This window comes from Haliotis cracherodii, unplaced genomic scaffold, assembly GCF_022045235.1.
Source record: "Haliotis cracherodii isolate W230 unplaced genomic scaffold, xgHalCrac1.p SCAF_4, whole genome shotgun sequence".
In the NCBI taxonomy this organism is placed as follows: domain Eukaryota; kingdom Metazoa; phylum Mollusca; class Gastropoda; order Lepetellida; family Haliotidae; genus Haliotis; species Haliotis cracherodii.
This window is the reverse complement of record NW_027266297.1, coordinates 33333504-33353273: the sequence shown is the minus strand read 5'-3', so window position 1 is coordinate 33353273 and position 19770 is coordinate 33333504. Positions and strand designations below refer to the sequence as shown.

At 38.4% G+C, this 19770-nt stretch overlaps 1 protein-coding gene across 3 annotated transcripts in view; it reads left to right on the top strand.

Moving 5' to 3' along the window:
• LOC139479088 (heparan sulfate glucosamine 3-O-sulfotransferase 1-like) overlaps nucleotides 1-9563 on the top strand; it is a 275458-nt gene extending 265895 nt beyond the window's left edge. For all 3 annotated transcript variants that reach the window (XM_071261845.1, XM_071261846.1, XM_071261844.1), the window contains exon 3: nucleotides 6790-9563. In XM_071261845.1, the coding sequence (XP_071117946.1) occupies nucleotides 6797-7819 (1023 nt within the window). In that variant the 5' untranslated portion in view covers nucleotides 6790-6796 and the 3' untranslated portion in view covers nucleotides 7820-9563. The remainder of the gene's footprint in view (nucleotides 1-6789) is intronic.
• Nucleotides 9564-19770: the final 10207 nt, after the last annotated feature.

The following is a 19770-nucleotide window of genomic DNA, read 5'->3' as shown; positions in this document are numbered from 1 at the left end:
TACATTTATTAGATTTTGTGTTGATGAATATTTAAATGAAAAAATGATTTGAACAGTTTTATCAGGGAGTCAAGTATTTATGAGACAAAGTTGCCTGTTCTAAAAAGCAAATAAAGAGCTTTCATTATTGTTTGTAATCAGAGGTATTTTTTTTCATATCCCTTGTCAGTAGAAAAAGAACAATGTCCAACAAACCAGAAACAGCAAGTTGACAAGGCAACATTCACTGATAACCATCATAAAATGTATCCCCGAGTGGTAGGAAGACTCGTTGATAGGACAGACTGTTTGAAAGGGTCCCATTAGTTATTAACAAACCATGGGGTGTGAGTGAGTGAGTATGGTTTTACGCCGCTTTTAGCAATATTCCAGCAATATCACGGCGGGGGACACCATGAATAGGCTTCACACATTGTACCCATGTCGGGAATCGAACCCGGGTCTTCGGCGTGACGAGCAAACGCTTTAACCACTAGGCTACCCGACCACCCCCCATGGGGTGTGTTAATACAATTCTATAATGTTTCTGCAACTGCTGATCCTATGCTCAAAGGCTGTGTTATTTGAGGTCCTCACAAATATTAAGATAAGCATGTGAACTGCTCTTAAAAGTGAATTAAAAGATAACAATTGATTCACTTTCTGTTGACAGTTCTTGAAAAACACAGAATAAATATATCAGCATATTGACATATTTAAATCAGTTTTCCTGAAAATACTTTTTGTTATAAAGGTAGATACAGTCAAGAGTTTAGATAAAGTCAAACTTGACTTTAGTTTGGTAGGCATTGTGTACATTCTGTTCAGAAGAATAAGATCATTGATAATGTTACAAGCTACACCCAACAATTACCTGTTATTGTGGTGGCAGCCATCTTGTTTTCCGAAACAGCACCGGGTTTTTTTTTAATCTGGAATCCTTTTTTAAAGTTGACATTCAATGAAATAAGTGTATCCACTGCTACATCATGGAAATAAAAGCGGCAAACTCGATGACTTGGTTAATTGCATGAAATCATTCCACAATGGCATGGATCATTGCTTACTATATCGATCACTGTATTGTCTGGTGCTGGTTATTAAAAGGCCACCATCCTACAGCTGGAATATTGCTGAATGTAGCATTTAACAACAAACAAACATACAAACTACAGTATTCGACGTAATAAACGCCCAGGGCGCTCTCAAAATTAGAAATAGGGGGCTCTTATTAGAATAACATTTTGCTGAAAAAACCCCAGAGTTAAATGATAAATTTCGTGGTTAATGGTGACAGCCTGAAATGTTTATGTACAACAGATATATTTTTCAGGATTTAATTGCCCATAATTAAGGGATGCATATAACACACGAGTGTGTATTATACACGAATAAATTGGAAGGGGTGCTAATTGTGATTGTTCACTAACCAATATATCAGCAAATATAGCTGTGGGTGCTTATTAGAGCGGGGCACTTATTATGTCGAATACGGTAAATATGATTTGGTAGATCTTGGAATTTTCAAAATGTTGCTTCTCTTCCTTTACATGGCTATCCCAATATAATTCATCTTGGGTATCGGTTCCCATCTAATCATGGCACAGTAACAACTTGCAAATGCGTGGAAAAAACTTTTTGATAGGGATAAGAGGCTTTCCCGTCCCTTTGTAATCAGACAGACATTGTATCTGGCACATAACAATAAATATTTCAATAATGTGTTCACTAAATTTGAAGTTCCTCCTGCAGACACACATTGACATATAACTGAAATACTGTTCAAAGCAAACTCACTCATTAAATTTGCACACACATAAACATTGCGGAATTTGTGCTTTTTGTTATTTATTATTGACTCTTCTGATTAACTTTAAATCGGTGGACTGTCTCTCTGTTTCTTTGTCTCAATGGCAGTATTTTTGAACCCATGGGTGCCTGGAGACTGATGCTGAGGATATATAGCTTTCGATGAGTCATCTCATATCCTCTCACTGCTGTCTGTAAGAACCTCTTCAATTACTTAAAATAAAATGATGTGTCTCAGAAGAATTCAACCAATCATAGTCCATCATTTCAAATGATAAATATGATAACAAGGGTTGTTTCCTCATATGATCAATGCTTTAGGAATTACATTTATCTTCAGCAGTTGATGCACAATCTTATTACAAATATTTGTCATCTTGTGAGGTATTGATTGTTATACATAGGTGTGATTATATCTTTAACACAACATTCTATAATGTTCCTTGAGAATAACAAAATTAATGTCAGATGTTAGTTAACAAGAATCTACTACTTGAAACAGTTCAGATATCAAACTGAATGAGGTTGCAGTGGGGTAGCCTAGTAGTTGAAGCGTTAACTCATCATACTGGAGGCCTGGGTTTGATTCTACACATGGTACAAATGTGATGCCCATTTCTGGCGTTCGCCACATATTGGTATTGGAACGTTGCTGAAATAAGTGTAAGCTTTTACTCATTCACTCACTCCAACTGATTGGAAATATGGTCTTTAGGGTAGCCATGGTACAAAAGCCATATGATTTATCATGTATGAGTGAGTTGGGTTTAACGCCGCTTTTAACAGTATTCCATTTATATCATGGCGTGTCAGCTTAATGTGGGAAGAAAGCCTGAAGTGATGCAGGTCTTAGACGTTTACCACTTCGATGAAAGTTTCATCATGAAACCAACGAGCAGGGGTATGGTGCTGACAAACCTAGATACATAATCAGGGCGAACCCGGGATTCAAACCCACAATCCTAGGTTTCTGGCATTCCCAAGGGATGCAATTCTGCACCGCGAATGGCGGCGCCTTAGACGACCGGGCCACCCGTGCCCCCTTTCAGGTATGAACATGTCATTAGGTTTTATTGGTTCATACAGCTCATGGTCACCAGCCATTTGACAACACGTAGTCAACGAAAACATTTCTTTAGAATAATTTTTTTTCTTCTTCAAGAGAACCTTTCCTCTTCTGCTGTTTCTGGAATCAAAGAACCTAGACTTGCTTTAGTTTGATCTAGACTTGCCTAGGCTTTAAGTAATAAAAAAATAATATATACATGTATAAATTCCACAGTCATGGCGCAGGACTATCCAGCCATTTAAGATACTGAAATTCACTATGCAGAGGTTGCATGCTTTGGTGTGCCAGAAACCTATGATCATTTTAGGTTTGTGATGGAGGGTTTCATTTATGACCTGCATCACTCTAGGATTCCCTCCCACATCGAGCTGAGATGTTGGGATATGGCTGAATTACTGTTCAAAGCGTTACTATTCAAAGCGCTGTTAAACCAAACTCACTCACCAGTGCCGTAGCTGGCAGGGTGAGGGGCAGCGCCCCCCACTGGATTTTTTATAGAAAACAGTTTTATTTGAATCATGAAAATACAAGTTGGGGACAAGTGATACTTGTACAAATATTGCCCCCCCCTGTCAAAAAAAGTTAACTACGGCCTTGCTCACTTACTCGAAGCGTGTGTCTGTCTGTTTGTAAGAGTATATAGTACTTCATTTTGTGTATATCAGTGGGTTTTCTGTCCAGAACCCAATGATGGTCATGAAAATTAATTGTGGATTGAGTGGTCATTCCATGTCACTCCGCCCTATTGTGGTGGATGGTTGCTAATGCCGTGAACCACCAGTTGGCCTGGCCCTGTCTTGATTGTTTATAGGACACTGTGATGTAGTGAAAATGTTGCTGACTGAGGCATAAGACGCACACTTGCTAACCTTGTGTTGCTTGTTTTGTTTCATGACCTTTTCATTTTGAAATATTTATTAACAATGATGATAATGATTTGGTTTGTTTGTTTGTTTGTTTGTTGTTTAACACCGCACTCAGCAATATTCCTGCTATATGACGGTGGTCTGTAAATAATCGAGTCTGGACCAGACAATCCAGTGATCGACATCATGAGCATTGATCCACGTAATTGGGACACGATGACATGCATCAACCAAGTCAGCAAGCTTAAACACCCGATCCTGTTAGTTGCCTCTTACGACAAGCGTAGTCGCCTTTTACGGCAAGCATTGGTTGCTGAAGACCTATGATGATGATGATGATGATGATAAACAATAATCATCATCAACTGCAACAATAATATTAATAGATCCAAAATTTGATACATGTATCAAAATAGAATTGAGCTCTCATACAAGATGAAATAGTCATTGGCTTCCTGGATGTGGAGTTGGTTGATTCTGATTGCAGAGAATATTCAGCTGGGCTTGGATTTTAATAGACTCAGTGAGTTTATCTAACAGTGTATTGCTTCAGGCCTTTCATCTCATGGTAAACAAACTAGTCCAAGCACAGAATAACATCCTCACTGAGAACCAGGTAATGGGAGGACACAGTATTCCTCTTAACAATGGATGCAGCTCACACGTGTCTCTACTTTGCTGTTGTAGCAAAGACATCTCCCACATTTACCGCAGCTATGTGGATACCCAGCTGAGATTAAGTGCTGTTTTAGGTGTTTGGGAACATGGGATGTATTGGGGAATTACATGGTTAGAAATTGAAGATTTTATGATGCTTCATTAGATTTGTAAATCAAACTCAGTGAGTGAGTTGGGTTTGATGCCGCTTTTAACAGTATTCCAGTTATTTAACGGCGTGTCAGCTTAATGTTGGAGGAAAGCCCGAAGTGTTGCAGGTCTCAGATGTTTACCACTTCGGTGAAACACACGAGCACGGGTATGGTGGTGACAAACCTAGAAACATAATCGGGGCGAACCAGGATTTGAATCCACAATCATAGGTTTCTGGCATGCCCAAGGGATGCAATTCTGCACAGCAAATCGCGGCGCCTTAGACGACTGGGCCACCCGTGCCCCCAAATCTAACGGTCATCAGGCAAGTGTCTGAACTTAGTCTCTGCCACATGGACGTCATCTTGGCCAGGATTGAGATAAATAAATATCACAACTAGTTTAAGTCACATGAAGAGTTAATTTGTGGTTTTAACATTGGTGATGTTTCTTTTGGTTTCTTGAAAACAAAGTGTACTGAATGGTTGGTGTGAGTGAGTGAGTGAGTTTATGTGTCATTATTAGCAATATTCAAGCATTATCATTATGGGGGACACCAGAAATGGGCTTTATACATTGTACCCATGTTGGGAATCGAACCCAGGTCTTTGGCATGACGAGTGAACACTTTAACCACAAGGCTACCCCACCACTCCTGTCTCGTATGTGTGTGTGGAGGGACCTGCAAATATAAGGGATGTGACTCAGTGTGGGTGTCTGGTGCAGGGGAGGTAACTCTTTATATGTTGACTGAGACATTGAATTACATTTGACCACTTCTAAATGGCATTGTGTTGTGGAAGCCTCAGTGGCTGAGTGGGTTAGATCGCTGACTTTGTGTGCTGGCGATTTGTTGCCTCACTCTGGCAGTCTGGGTTCCAATCCCTGTAAGAGAATCTGTACTTTACTTAGAAAGTGTTATCCCAAATATAACATTTGTTTAACCTTGATAAGTCATTGATAATAACAGAATGATTTAGCCAATGAAGTATTATTCAAAAGGCTTCTGGGACATACTTCTCAATATGAAAGCCGCTCAGTGTTAGTTACAATATTCACTGTATTAAGTGCCTTGCTCCAATATTAAAGTGCTCCCTGACCAACTTCTGGACCTTTTTGTAAGTATAGTTTTTGTAAGAGCCCCCACTAAATCAGAACATTAACATGGCAGTCCATATTTCTACATGTTATTAAATAATGTTTCAGCAGAAAAATGCAGTGAAGAAGGGGAAAATACCGTATTTGAAGTAATAAGCACCCAGGGCGCTCTCAAAATTAGAAATAGGTTGTTCTTATTAGAATATTATTTTGGTGAAAAAAAAAAAAGGGAGTTGAAAGATCATAAATTTGGAAGTTTATGCTGACAGCCTGAAATGTTTATATACAACAGATATATTTGTCCCGAATTTAATTGCCTATAATTAAGGGTACATATAATACATGAGTGGGTATTATACACGAATAACTAAGTCTTGCGTACATTGATCAATCGGAAGGGGTGCTAATTGGGATTGTTCACTAGCCAATATATTAGCAAATATCGCCGTGGCCTTATTACGTCGAATACGGTAATTGGTCAGTATCGATTATCAAAAACGTTTAGTTTTGTCAATGTTTAGACAAATTTGTTGAGTGAGAGATGTAACTTGTTGTGTAGGATTTTATTCAGTGCTCCCTTTTGTCAATTTTCTAAGCATCTGGGCACTTATTATAACAAATGCAGCATGTCATTTGTCTAAGTTTGATATAAAAATTATATCAAGTGGTAGTAGCTGCCCCAACTGTGGCACATGCCACAAACACATGCAAAGGCAAGTCAATTGTTCACCTGAAACAATGGGAACATTTGGCTCAAATCAAAATAGGGAATGACTTGAGATATCATTTTTGTCAGTGATGCTTAAAATTTTAAAATGTCATACACATGTCTGCCATATAATGTTTTGAAAGCTTTACTGATGCATAGAATGTTGTAACCTTGATCAAACAACTTCGGAGCAAGAGTCATATGACGCTCTGTGGAATGTTTGTAAAGAGAGCATGCCTGGTTGTACCTCATATGATGTGAATGTAGACACCAAAGGCTGGAACGGCTGGAATATTGCTCAACACAAAGGGAAAGTTTACTTAGGAAAGTCAAAGTCACCACTCTTGTCATACAATCTTACAGCCACTGCAGTAACAGCGATTGACTGGCTCGAATCATGTAGTACATATGTTCAACCCAGAAAATCTAACCTAGTATTTTTGTTACAGATGAACCATGACTTGGAAGAAATCCACCCGCTTCACGGAGAGTCCTACCCCAAGGGCCTGCTTATGGTACCCGAAGTTCTCTCGCTACAAGGTCGCCATCATCATCATCATCATCCTCTCCATCATCTTCATCTCCCTGTCTTGTCTGAACTACAACTTCATACATTCGGCCACTCTCTGTTTGTTTTCGTTCAGAGAAGGGGACAATACCAGCTTAAGTTTTAATGATCGCATGCATTTCCATCATGCCAAACGTCGCCTACCTCAGTGCTTGATCATCGGTGCTCGCAAAGCAGGGACACGCGCCCTTCTCCAGTTCATTCGTATCCACCCAGACGTCCAAGGAGCAAGTTTAGAGGTTCATTTCTTCGACAGGGACAACAACTACCAACTGGGTTACGACTGGTATCGCCATCAGATGCCATACTCTTTCAAGGATCAAATCACAATAGAAAAGTCCCCAGCGTATTTCACAGAAAGCGTTGCGCCGGAGCGAGTGTACGTTATGAACAACTCGGTACGTCTCCTGCTCATTGTGCGCGACCCAGTAGAGAGGACTATTTCTGACTATGCCCAGTTATTGGATAATAAAGTCAAGCGACACAAGAAGATGCAGCCGTTTGAGAAGCTTGTTCTGGTTCCAGAGACGGGTGAAATAAACAAGTCTTACATTGCAGTTAAGCGCTCAATATACCATCGCCATTTACTGAAATGGCTTCATTTCTTCCCTCTGAAGCAGATACACATTATTGATGGAGACAACTTACGGGTTAGGCCTTGGGCTGAGATTCGCAAGGTGGAGTCCTATCTTGGGCTGGAACACAAGATCGGCAAGAATCGTTTTGTGTTCAATGTTTCCCGAGGTGTGTTTTGTACGCTCACGGAGGAGGGTGAGGAACGGTGCTTAGCTCATGGGAAGGGGAGAAAACACCCCAACATAAGTAAAGACGTTGTTGACAAGCTACGAGTTTTCTTTCGTCCATATAATGAAAAGTTCTTCCGCATCATCAAAAGGAGATTTCAGTGGTAGTTGTATGTACCCTTCATTGTTACTGGACACAATAGATTCATAATTTGTTTTTAAATGTTTTACCTTACTTTTAACTTTTTAGTTTATTTTATTTCAAAATGGTGTTATATGATTTCAACATTTCAAGTATTATTGCAAATTCAAGATCTTTTCATTGCTTTATGGGAAAGGCTGTTCATGTGTGATTGACACAGACTCATATCACATGGCTGATGGTATTTTTATCTTTTTTGCAGTTATACAGAAGGTGTTTCTGTTCTTAAATATATAGAACCCTTGATATTCATCATTGTAAAGAAAAGTGTGTTTCTCTCACCTCAGTTGTGAGAGAGGAAATTGATATTACGCAATGACCAAAGCCCTAGTCACTCGACAGCATATTCATTTGTATGTTTTGAATATTATGTTATTACTTGTCTGTGTGCAATTTTTGAAACCCTGTCCTTGCCCCAGCATTTTGGCAATTCACCTGTTTAATGAACATCTTGATTGTTAGATCAATGCATTTTGGGGAAGAAATATTTCAATAATTGTATTGAAGGTTTCAGTGTCAGGTATCAGCTTTTCATGATAGGAATTGAATACAGTTAGATTTTCCTTTCTACCCTTTGTCCCGAGGAGGATGTTTCTGTACTGTCATTGTCCGTAATGACAGGATTGCATGTAGATTTAGTATGATATCGTGTGGGCATTGATGGTTTGTTGCTGTACCATAGAGTAGCACTTTTATAGCTCTGAATGTTCAGTAGTCATTGAAGGTTTAAGACATATCACCTAATAATTTATTCCTGAAAATGACCTGTGTCACGAAAATACCACTTTTTTGCATTTTTGTTTTTTGATAGCCAAAGGAAAACTACAACAGACAACAATGTCTAACCACATTTTGTCAAAATATCACAAATCTCCAAAAAATATTTCTTAACTAATCATTTTTAGCTTCTTTGTCTGTGTTTCATTTTATTGGTTTTGTTTTGTTTGGATGTTTTGATTTTAAAACTACATGTGCAATAAACCAAATATGGGCAACTGATTATTGTTGCATCAGGCAAGACATTTAATTTGCCATTGTTGTTTGTGATGTGTATCCAAGCTTTAAATTCAGGCACCTTATGCAACACTTTGGGGGTGTTCAATTTTTCAGATTCGACAGACAATCAGAAAGTACAATAAAAGATATTTGGTTCAATATATTTTAGTTGGCAGATGGCTCTTTATTTGATCAGATAAATGAACATTCACAGAATTCCTCCGACACCCATCCCAACCCCTATCCTGCAAACCCCAAACCAATTTGAATTTGTTTCTTTTTATTACAACCTACCTAATCTATATGGTTAGTTCAAAATGAATAATGTGAAGCTTGGTATTTTAGGTATTCAGGTTAATTGGTTGAAAAAAATATATAGTAAAAAATTCCAATTTCAAATACATTTTTTTAATGTCCTCTCCCGATTTGTCATAATTTGTTGTGATTTCAAGTTTTTAAGATAAGTTTTCAAAAGGTTTTAATTAAGGTGTTTAAAATAATTTTATTTATATTGATAGCAACAGTAAATGAGGTGATTTTAAAAACATTTTACTATTTCTGGTCAGCGGCATAACTACCTCTTTCTTCCCCCCACCCCCCCCACCCTCCCTGCTATAAAGCAACCAAGGTTGGAGGTCTTTTGTATTTAGGCCAGGCCAATTTTTCCTTGTATGATGCATTACAATTTCTTTGGGTCAAATTATTATGATGGGGGGGGGGGGGAAGGGAAAGAACCACCTTTCCAGACTTCTGTACCTCAGAAACCAACTTCTGCACCTCCAAGATGCAAAACTTATTGAAGCCATAAATTCGTCACAGCAGTGACCATGACATTCGATCGCAAGTCACCAACTGTGTCATTTCTGCTTTTTTTTTGGAATAACATAGCTGTTTAGCTTTGTGACTGTTCGACTAAAGTATTTTCATCTTATGTTACCTCATGACAAACGCAAACGATAATGAAAACAAACTGCAACCAGCCTCAATCATTTTAGTGATGCACATATGTGCATATGACCGTAATCAGCAGGAAGTAAGTGATTCGAATGCTAGAGATGCACCATACACTTCTGCTGATGGCAAGTGACAATTGCAGAAGAGTTGCTTCCCTTCCATTGTGAAAACGATCCCTGTCTTTGCGTTGTGGGTGCAATTATTTTTTTAAGCATAATGTTTTTTATCTCGAAATCAGGGTAAAATCAGTTTGGCGGATCCATTATGTAAGAAAACATTGTTGCTGTCCATATTGGTTGAATAGAGATGGAATTATTTATGAGCAATGAAGTAAGCACTCTAGCCTAGTATATCTTGTTAATCAGAAATTTTAACTGAATCCACTTTCTTACCTTTTTGGTAACCTTTTGGTAAACTAAACAAAGATTTGATGCCATCTTTCTCTGTCTTAAAAGTCTTGAAAATATCAACTTGCTGGTCAAATTTGTTATAATGATGACAATAATGAAAAAACAGCTACTGCACATATTAAATATTTTAAGTTATCTGAGGTTTGACGCAACCAAAATTGATGAATATTGAAGGAATACGCAGGATGGAGCTTTTAATTTGAGTCAAATATAAGTTTGACACAACAGTGTTTGACTGCATCTTCATGAAACATTGGGGGGATGGGTAGCCTTGTTGTTAAAGCGTTCGCTCGATGACCCGGGTTTGAATCCTGACATGGGTACAATGTGTGAAGCCCATTTCTGGTGTCCCCCACCTTGTTATTGCTGTAATATTGCTAAAAGCGGCATAAAACCATACTCACTCACTCATAAGACATTGCACCAACACCTTGGGATGAAGTGCATTTTGGCCATCAAGAAGTGTTCCAATCCATTGTTTGTCCTGTTTGTTTGGAATAATTTTATGTTCATTGCTTCAAAACACACAATTTTCAGAAATAAATGGAGGAACTGAACAATTAAAAATTCACAAAATGTTTTCTTTCCAAACAAAACAAATTGCACTCAACCCAAGGATATCAATCTGTTGGTTGGTTACTTTGAGCCAAGAATTGCCTGTTTTAAGGCAAACTTTGAAGGACAAGAACAATTCCCCAGTCCTGTATGCATAGTTGTCTTGGAGGATGGACTACCCAATAAAACAACGTGGTTTTCTGTGAATCTGTATCAGGTCATTTTGAGAACCAGTCCATGGATGAAGTGAGTGAGTGAGATGGGTTTAACGCCGCTTTTAACAGTATTCCAGTTATATCGCGGCGTGTCAGCTTAATGTTGAAGGAAAGCCCGAAGTGATGCAGGTCTCAGATGTTCACCACTTCGGTGAAACCCACGAGCACGGGTATGGTGCTGACAAACCAGCGAATTGCGGCGCCTTAGACGACTGGGCCAACCGCGCCCCCCCATGGATGAAGACATTGTTCATGGAGCATAATATAATGCTGATTATGATCTTTTTTCATCATAAGGAGACATCTATTGGCAAACCTTGAATAGCATTGTTCCTGCCAGGTAGTCAAGTTATATACCAAACTGTGTTGAACAATTCAAGATTGAGCATTATTCTGTTGTAGTGTTCACATTTCAAGAGATTGGAAAAGTGTCATAGCTCTGTTTGGAACAAGAGTGTTGTAACTCTTGAATTTCATGCTATAACCAGTTGAAAACAATTGGTTGTATATTCTAGCTCTCATTAGAGTTTGTGTACACTTAGATATAAGTGGATCTGTATACATATATAGACATTATAGGGTATGTATACCTGATAATATTGTGGAGTCTAGATCAGTTTAGATATTGATGTGTCTGTGTACCTAACAGTGATGCCAACATCATGATGTAAGTACTAGTACTAATACTAAACTAGTACTAATACTAAGTATCTTATGAGATTTTTTGAGAACCATTAGAAAGTAAGCAGATATGTTTTGTGACTATCTTGGAACACTATTCTGTGGTTTGCCTTTGTTACTTTCTTGCAGTTACAATTAAAAGATGACAAAAACATACAAGTCTAAATATAATGTCCTTATGATTAATTTTTCGAATTATTTTGGATTTTAAGAAGCTGTTTTTTTATATATTATTTTTATGACAAGCTTTTAAGGAAAGTTCTTTTGGCCTTTCTTCCTTAATGTTTTGGCCTTTTCTTAATTTGTGGCTGCTGTATTTGTAAGGAATCGACTCAAATGTTTTTCTTTGTTTCCTCATTTCCAATCATTCACATTGATCTACTTCTCTGGTTGAAGGTGGGCATTATTGGAAGTTTGTATTTGCAGATTTATGTCTTGCCAACTTTCAAAATCTATTGCCAAAAGCATCATCAGTCTAAAGGATTTTCTTGGTTCTCATGCATAATGGAATAAACGAAACGAAAAGACATGTGAGGGACTTTGAAGACCTCAAGACCTGAACACTTACTCTGAAGACATTTCCTAATCATAAGTTAATGATTTAAGGAGAGTGTGATCCAGACTGCCTATGTTTGATGTCAAGAATATTTCATAAGGAAGTGGTCAGTCATCTGTATCTCAAGAGCTTTGTTCTTATTTTGTTCTATTGCATGTCATTGATTTACAGGCAAACAGTTACAAGAATCAGTATTTCAGAATTGCAAAAGCCTACCTGCAAAAACTCTTGATGCCTGTTCTTGATTACTGCTTTGGAATAATAAATTAAAGCTGCAGAATTCAACCAAGGGAAATAGTATTTATTACACATATTGTATATAGTCCTGGTGTCTGGATGTTATAAATGTCATGTTTTTTTGTGTTGACTGAAATACTCATGCATATGGGTTGGTTTAATTGCCATTTTGCCCATGATTTGTTGCATTCAGGGTATTACAAAAGAGCAGTCTCAGCAAGGCTGTTGTCGAAGATGAGATTCATTGGAATCAGTCTTGAATAGATGTGAAAATGATCTAGTCAAGTGTTTCAGTGGAGAGAAAGCCTGTCCTTTATGGCGTCCTTTGTGCATTGTTGATACGTTCAAAACATGACAGAACTCAGGTAACAATACAAAGAGGAACTGTTTTACAGTTTGTTTGTTTGTTGTTAAACACCGCAGTCAGTCAAAATATTCAGCTATATCATGGTGGTCTGTAAATAATCAAGTCTGGACCAGACAGTCCAGTGATTGACATCATGATTAATGATATTCGCAATTGGGATATGGTAACATGCATCAACGAAGTTAACAAGCCTGACCACCCGATCTGGGTTTGTAGAAGGATTAAGATACTTTCATTGCCTGTATTTAATTGTAGAAGCATTTTATCTTGTGGAACCATGTCACAAATAGTAAATGTCATATCTGTGTTCATCCTCATCATCTCTTGTAACACATAGATCCTCAGAAAATCATTAAAGTGTATATTGAGCCGTTTAATGGTAGAAAGAGGAAAGATTTCTTGAACTTGGAAATGTTGCAGAATTGGATGGGTACTCCAGAACACAGCTTTAGTTATGACAATGCCAATCATACCTTTGAGGAATAATATTAAACATTAACATATGTAATTGACAAACTGCTGTTAAAGGTTCTTGAAGATTGTTATACACTACTCAACTTTAGATAGGAATACTCAACTTTTGATAGGCATAGTCTGAGGGTCAAGGCAGAGATTGTTTCTTTATATGTGCTTGGAGATGTTGTCAAATGATGAGTATTCATTGTTACCATGGAACTGTTGTATTTGGAGCTTGATTTCACAAAAATAAGTAGACTCATGCTTAGTCCAGACTTGATTATTTATTGGACTCTGTGATATAGGAACAATATTGCGTTGTGTTCAGCAACACCCTCACAAGTTTTTGGTGAAGCTGGATAGTTATGGAGGTTGGGACTCTATTGTGCAGCATTGCTTCAGATATAGACAGCTTTAGTTGATGCTCTATGTTGCTAGATGATACTAAGGAAACAGGGTTTGTATGTGCTGTGGCTGATGTAGGAGTTCTGTTACCTCCAACTTGGACGATGTGCGAGATGCTTCCACATATTGTATCTTCAATGTGATGTTAGCTAAAGACTTGGCCAAGAAGTATTTTGTTTCTGGTTTGGGCAGAAATTGATCAAATTTCAACTGACACTTGTCATGCCTTGAATTGTTGTTAGAGTTATCTGTCCTTGTCGTGTATAAATATCTACAAAATGCTTATTAATTGAAAGGAAAACATACATGTTCAGATGATAAGCCTTTGTTTTGGACTTACATCTTGGGTTGAAGTTACTTTGACACCAAACTGATACTTGAGAAAATGGAAGACAATACTCTACATAATAGTGATATTTGAAGTTGACAACTCTATGACTTAAACATCTAACTTTATTACCACAACTCAGAAAACAATCTATGATGATACTTTATTATTCTGTTATTTGTGTTACTGTTCAGTTTGTTGTTGGTTTCAGGACCCAATTAAGTAACAAAATGTCTGTGTTCCTAACCTCTTGAAACCAAAATAGTTACTATATTCTTGAAAACTATACATCTAGTGCTGTAGAAATATGTAATGTCTGGTGATAGTGCGTTTCATATGTGCTGGTAATGTCCTCTTAGTAATTAGATTAGTTTCGATTTCCTGCATATTAGTTCTTATATTCTGTATTTTCTGTGACAGATAGCTCAGTACAGGTGTACTCATATGTGTTTCTCTATCATGGAAAGATTCTGTTGCCTGTGTAATAAAAAAGATAATGAATATTGTCTTGGTTTTTATTCATACCTTTCTGTTGGAGAACATATAATTTGGAAAACATCCCGCTTCCTTTGGGAAATCCAAATGTAGTGGCAAGAAACCATGGAGTGTGTGAATGGACTTCAATATATTTTTGCAGTATGGAGGTATAAATGTAAAATCCAGTGCATATTGTGTAAATTTGTGTAGCAGATTTACACCAAGTGTGTGCAGTGGGTTTTATATTTATACTTCAATAAACAAAACAAAAATATTGAATATAAAACATCGGTGCCAGATTACCGATTATCCAACAAAATAGATTCCATCAAAGGCAAAATAGGGGTGAAAATTATATGAGAGGATTACTGAATATGTAAAATGTTTCGCCCCAAATGATAGTTGATAAGTAGTTTACACCCTGACTTGCCAACTGGTATTTTCAAGATGGAAATTAGGAAAGATAAGAAAAGATTTTGAACTGCTAACAGATACACAAATGGACACATGATTGTTTTTGTCTTGATTAACAAATTAACTAAAAAACGAATCAAGTTGAATCTTCTTAAAACGTTTCATTACGACAAAATACAATTGTATGGATTTGATTAAGGTGAATTGTCACTCACAGAAGTGACTTATTTAAATAATGTTCATGTTCATTATACACTCATCCCATCTTCCTGTCCATTATAGAGGCTATGACGCACATTGTGATAAATAAACTTGCCATATACACTGTGATGCATAGTACTATGTACATGTGACCTATTGGCCAATATGCTTCCATCAATACTGATCCAAGATAAGGCAAAATCATGTTCCCTGTTCCAGAAGAAAGTGTTACCAAGGATATCACACGTGGAGACAGGGTTGCATACTTGTCAGTATAGGCAAGAATGGCTCCAGAATAGGGAGACGAACACACACCAAAACATATGTTACATATCCAAAGCAATGTTAAGTTGTATGGAGCGAGGAATGTAAGTGCGATGCAAGATGGTAACAGGAAGAGAAGATTGAGGGCAATAACCTTATCTATTTCCAATACTGAGCTCAAGGCACCGTTGGCGATCTTTCCCGTTAGTGAGCAGCAGTAGAAAACGGAAGTCATCCTTGTCATCACTGACTTACTGAGTCCCAAGGGACCTGCCACGCCATATATTGTTAAGAGTCCGCAGTATGTCAAAGACAGGGCAGCGAAAGACAAACTGAACATAACAACCAGTACAAGCATTGCCTTCTCAAGCTTTCCTGCCTTCTCAAGCTTTCCTGTCACGGCTTTGGTTTGTTCATCCAGTACCTCGTATTCTGTGTGTGCTGATTCGGCAACGTCATTTCGGTGCTTGAACCAATAGTAAAGTATTGCCCATCCACAAGGCAGTGTTAATGCGCCTAAAAATACAAATGCCCATCGGACGTGTGTTACCACTTCCAATGGATATATATTTGATGTATTGCTGTCACCAGATAGGTTCAGTAGATTCGGTGCTTCATGTTCTATGTTAAAAGTCTTTTGAAAACTCTGATTCGTAACCAAGGACGTGCTTTCGGCAAGGGTTGCGTCATTGATATTGTAATAACGTCCTTCAACACTGGTATTAAACAGTGCGTATTGGATTTGTTTCCAGCTGTTGTGAAGTGTGGAACTGCCTTCTTTGGGTAGTTCTCCCTCATTCTTGCACACACTCGTCAACGCAAATTTAGGATTAAGACAGATGACGTCTCCTGCGGATTCTGACATTGACAAGAATGGTTCTGCAATAAGGGGGGTCAGCATCGATCCCAAAGTCGCTCCAGCTACCACAAACTGCATTGCAAAGTATTTCTTCGACCAGAGGACACAACAGAACTCTATCGAATCTAAAGAGAAGAAATTAAAACGAGAGCATTTACAACACTTAAATATTTTCGTAAAATTCATCAGCAGGTTGCAGTGTCGTTTTCATGGTATCTGCACAAGAAATGTACTGGAAGGAAACGTGAATCTATTTGTAAAATGACCTGTTCTGTATTTAGGCACTTTATAAATTTTGCGCCTATGGTCTTTTATACAATAAACGTTTGAATTGAATTTGAACCTTTACTTTCAGTTGAGCGAGTGTAGACTAGATTCATAATGTGGGACTTGAAATCACAATCAGCGGATGCTGCAGCTAAAGTACAAAACTTCGAAGTCGAGTTGTGGCACGGCGCCCCAGACCACATGGTCGCTATCATGTCGGACCACTCATAGAGAAACGCTTACAAAAATGTATTAGATGTGTTGCGTTAGATCACTGGCCATTATATCAAACACAAGTATGCGTGGAAGTAATAAACATGTATTATTATTTACAGATTAAAATAAAAAATGCAAGCAAAGATTGTTTGGGTGATCCTTGCACAGTCAGGCTGGTTAGGCTCATCAGCTGGTCAGCTCAGGGCCCTTGCCCCCTCCACACGCAGCCCAGACAGCGAATGGGACTTCTCCCAGGAAGCGCTGCCTAGTCGAACCCACCCGGAAGTTTTAGGAGAATGTGAAGACACCCCAACACTGCAGTCTTCTGCATTACCAAGATTGTCAGAAGGGCTGTATTCCTGGCAGCAAACCCGGGTGCTCTCCCAATGTCAGACAAGAGATTGGGAGGTACCAAACCTAAGCCACCGAGAACAATGGGGAGTCGGACAACTTGGTACTTGGGATGCAAGCGTGACATTTCGAAAGCGAGGTCCGCATATTTGCCATGTTTTTCCTCAAACTTGTCAATCACATTAGAGTCAAAGGGGACAGAAGATTCAATGATATAAATGATTTCATTGGATTTATCGAAAAAAGGACAACATCAGGTTGGTTGGCCTGGATAGGTCTGAGGCTGAATACGGACCTATTAAATTATATATATATATATAATTTTCAATGACGCCCTCTACATATTCTGGCTCACCACAGATAGACCTCTGTGTCAAAATAACAAGCATGGCGAAAACGGTAAACAAATGACCGAGCCACTCTTGTCGACGAATTTTAATTTTTCTTATTCTATTTACCATTACATATTATTTCAATTTTATCTATTTTCCAAATATTGAGAAGTTAACCTTTATATTGTCTCCCCATACACAGTGCTTTTTCATGTTAATCACATCATATGTATAACTTGAAGTAATACTCACAGCAGATCACCAACCCTTTCAAAATGCTGTGTAGGAGAAACATAAGTGTGAAGTAGGGTAATGTCGGCACTAGTGGCGTCAGTATCAACACAACTGACGTCATCAAAATGACGACACTGAGACGAAGCCGTAGATGCTTCTTAGGTAGTGCACTAGACAAAGCACTGCCGACAATCGTTCCACATCCGTTTAACATGAACAAGTAGGACAGTCGCTTCAGTCCCGGTTCGTGTAGAAAATACTGGAGGTCAATAATAGTAGGCCCCAAAACAGAGTTGTTAATGCCCTGAAAATATAATCATATAGTTGATCGTATGCTTCTTTAAATATTATTTCAAGCGTCGCGAGACAGTGAGTGAGTGATTGCTGTTTTGCACTGTGCAGTCTGGGATTAAGCAAATCTTTGCCATGGAAACAAAGCATTAACAACGATCAACGATGATTTTAGGTGGCTTCAAAAAAGGGTGTTGGTAACCTAATATTCCCGAAGATCGGCCACATAGTGTTGTAGCAAAGATTACATTCAGTCGGAAGTCCAACATGTGAACAATAATTATATACTATTCAAAGGTAAAAAGTAAAGAACACCCGATTCCTTAATATTACTAACACGAAAGAATCGGGTTTCTTGAAATTCTTTTGAGTAGTATATGTGCTGTAGTGAGTGAGTGAGTGAGTATGGTTTTACGCCACTTTTAGCAATATTCCAGCAATATCACGGCGGGGGACACCAGAAATGGGCTTCACACATTGTACCCATGTCGGGAATCGAACCCGGGTCTTCGGCGTGACGAGCGAACGCTTTAACTACTAGGCTACCCGACCGCCCCATATGTCCTGTAGTCGTATCGATACATGCTTTCTGGCATAACCACTTATAAGGTGTGGTGGAATGGGCTTTCAACATGTTTTCACTAGTAGCCATGTGCAAGCACGTGTGTGCATTTGCGTGCGTACGTGTGTGGTCATGGCTTCTGAACTAGTCCGTACTTTTGCCGGTATGCTGGAGCTCTACCAAGGTGGACAAAACAAACTCGTACTAACCGTTGTTCGTTATAAGCATATGTACAACTTTTTCGGTACTAAAAATAAGTTCGTTGTATCGGTCAGTTCGTTATAAGCGTGTTTGTTATAAACGTAATTTACTGTATATGTTTAAATACTTAAAAATAGCGCTTTTCCATGTGTTTCACGACTCTACATTGTATAAATAGTATATCACACCTCCACGGACTGTGTCTTACCGGGATGAGGAAGGCCTGGAAGAGCCATAACGTTTGAATGGTCTTTGATGAAGTGGACTCCTCCATCGGTTCTAGAGTTGGAAAAGGAGGATAAAACAGTGATGCATTACTCGCATATTTAAAGAATCCTATCAAGCAAAATATAAAACGTTTGGATATTTTTCTCTAAACAATGATTATTACAGGATTTTACACATGTGACGTGTATGTTTCTTATCAGTTTACATATGGTTTAGTCCTATCGAATGATCTCATGATCATCTACATCAATATGGCGTTTTTTTATAAAAAAACCCACACAAATAATGAATTGCCTTGAAAAATAAAATGCTAAAGGTACAACATAGTACAACATTTGCATACATACACACACGTAATATTAAAGACTATTTCACTCGCACACACCCCTGTCCCCACCTACACGATGTTTCAGTTACCCGTGACTTGCAAATTAAAGCGAAAAAACATTTTCCATATTCATAAAATATCTCGACTCAAAACAGAGTCGATTGTACGATTCCATAACGAAAACGAGTGTCAGTTCTGTCCTACTTATGTCATCGTGTATCAACTCAATCGATCTGGTGAATTCTGAAAAGAGTTTGGGGGCACGGGTGGCCCAGTCGTCTAAGGCGCCGCGATTCGCTGTGCAGAGTTGCGTCCCTTGGGCACGCCAGAAACCTATGATTGTGGGTTCGAATCCCGGTTCGCCCCATTTATGTTTCTAGGTTTGTCAGCACCATACCCGTGCTTGTGGGTTTCACCGAAGTGGTAAACGTCTGAGACCTGCATCACTTCGGGCTTTCCTCCCACATTAAGCTTACACGCCGTGATATAACTGGAATGCTTTTAAAAGCGGCGTTAAACCCAACTCACTCAC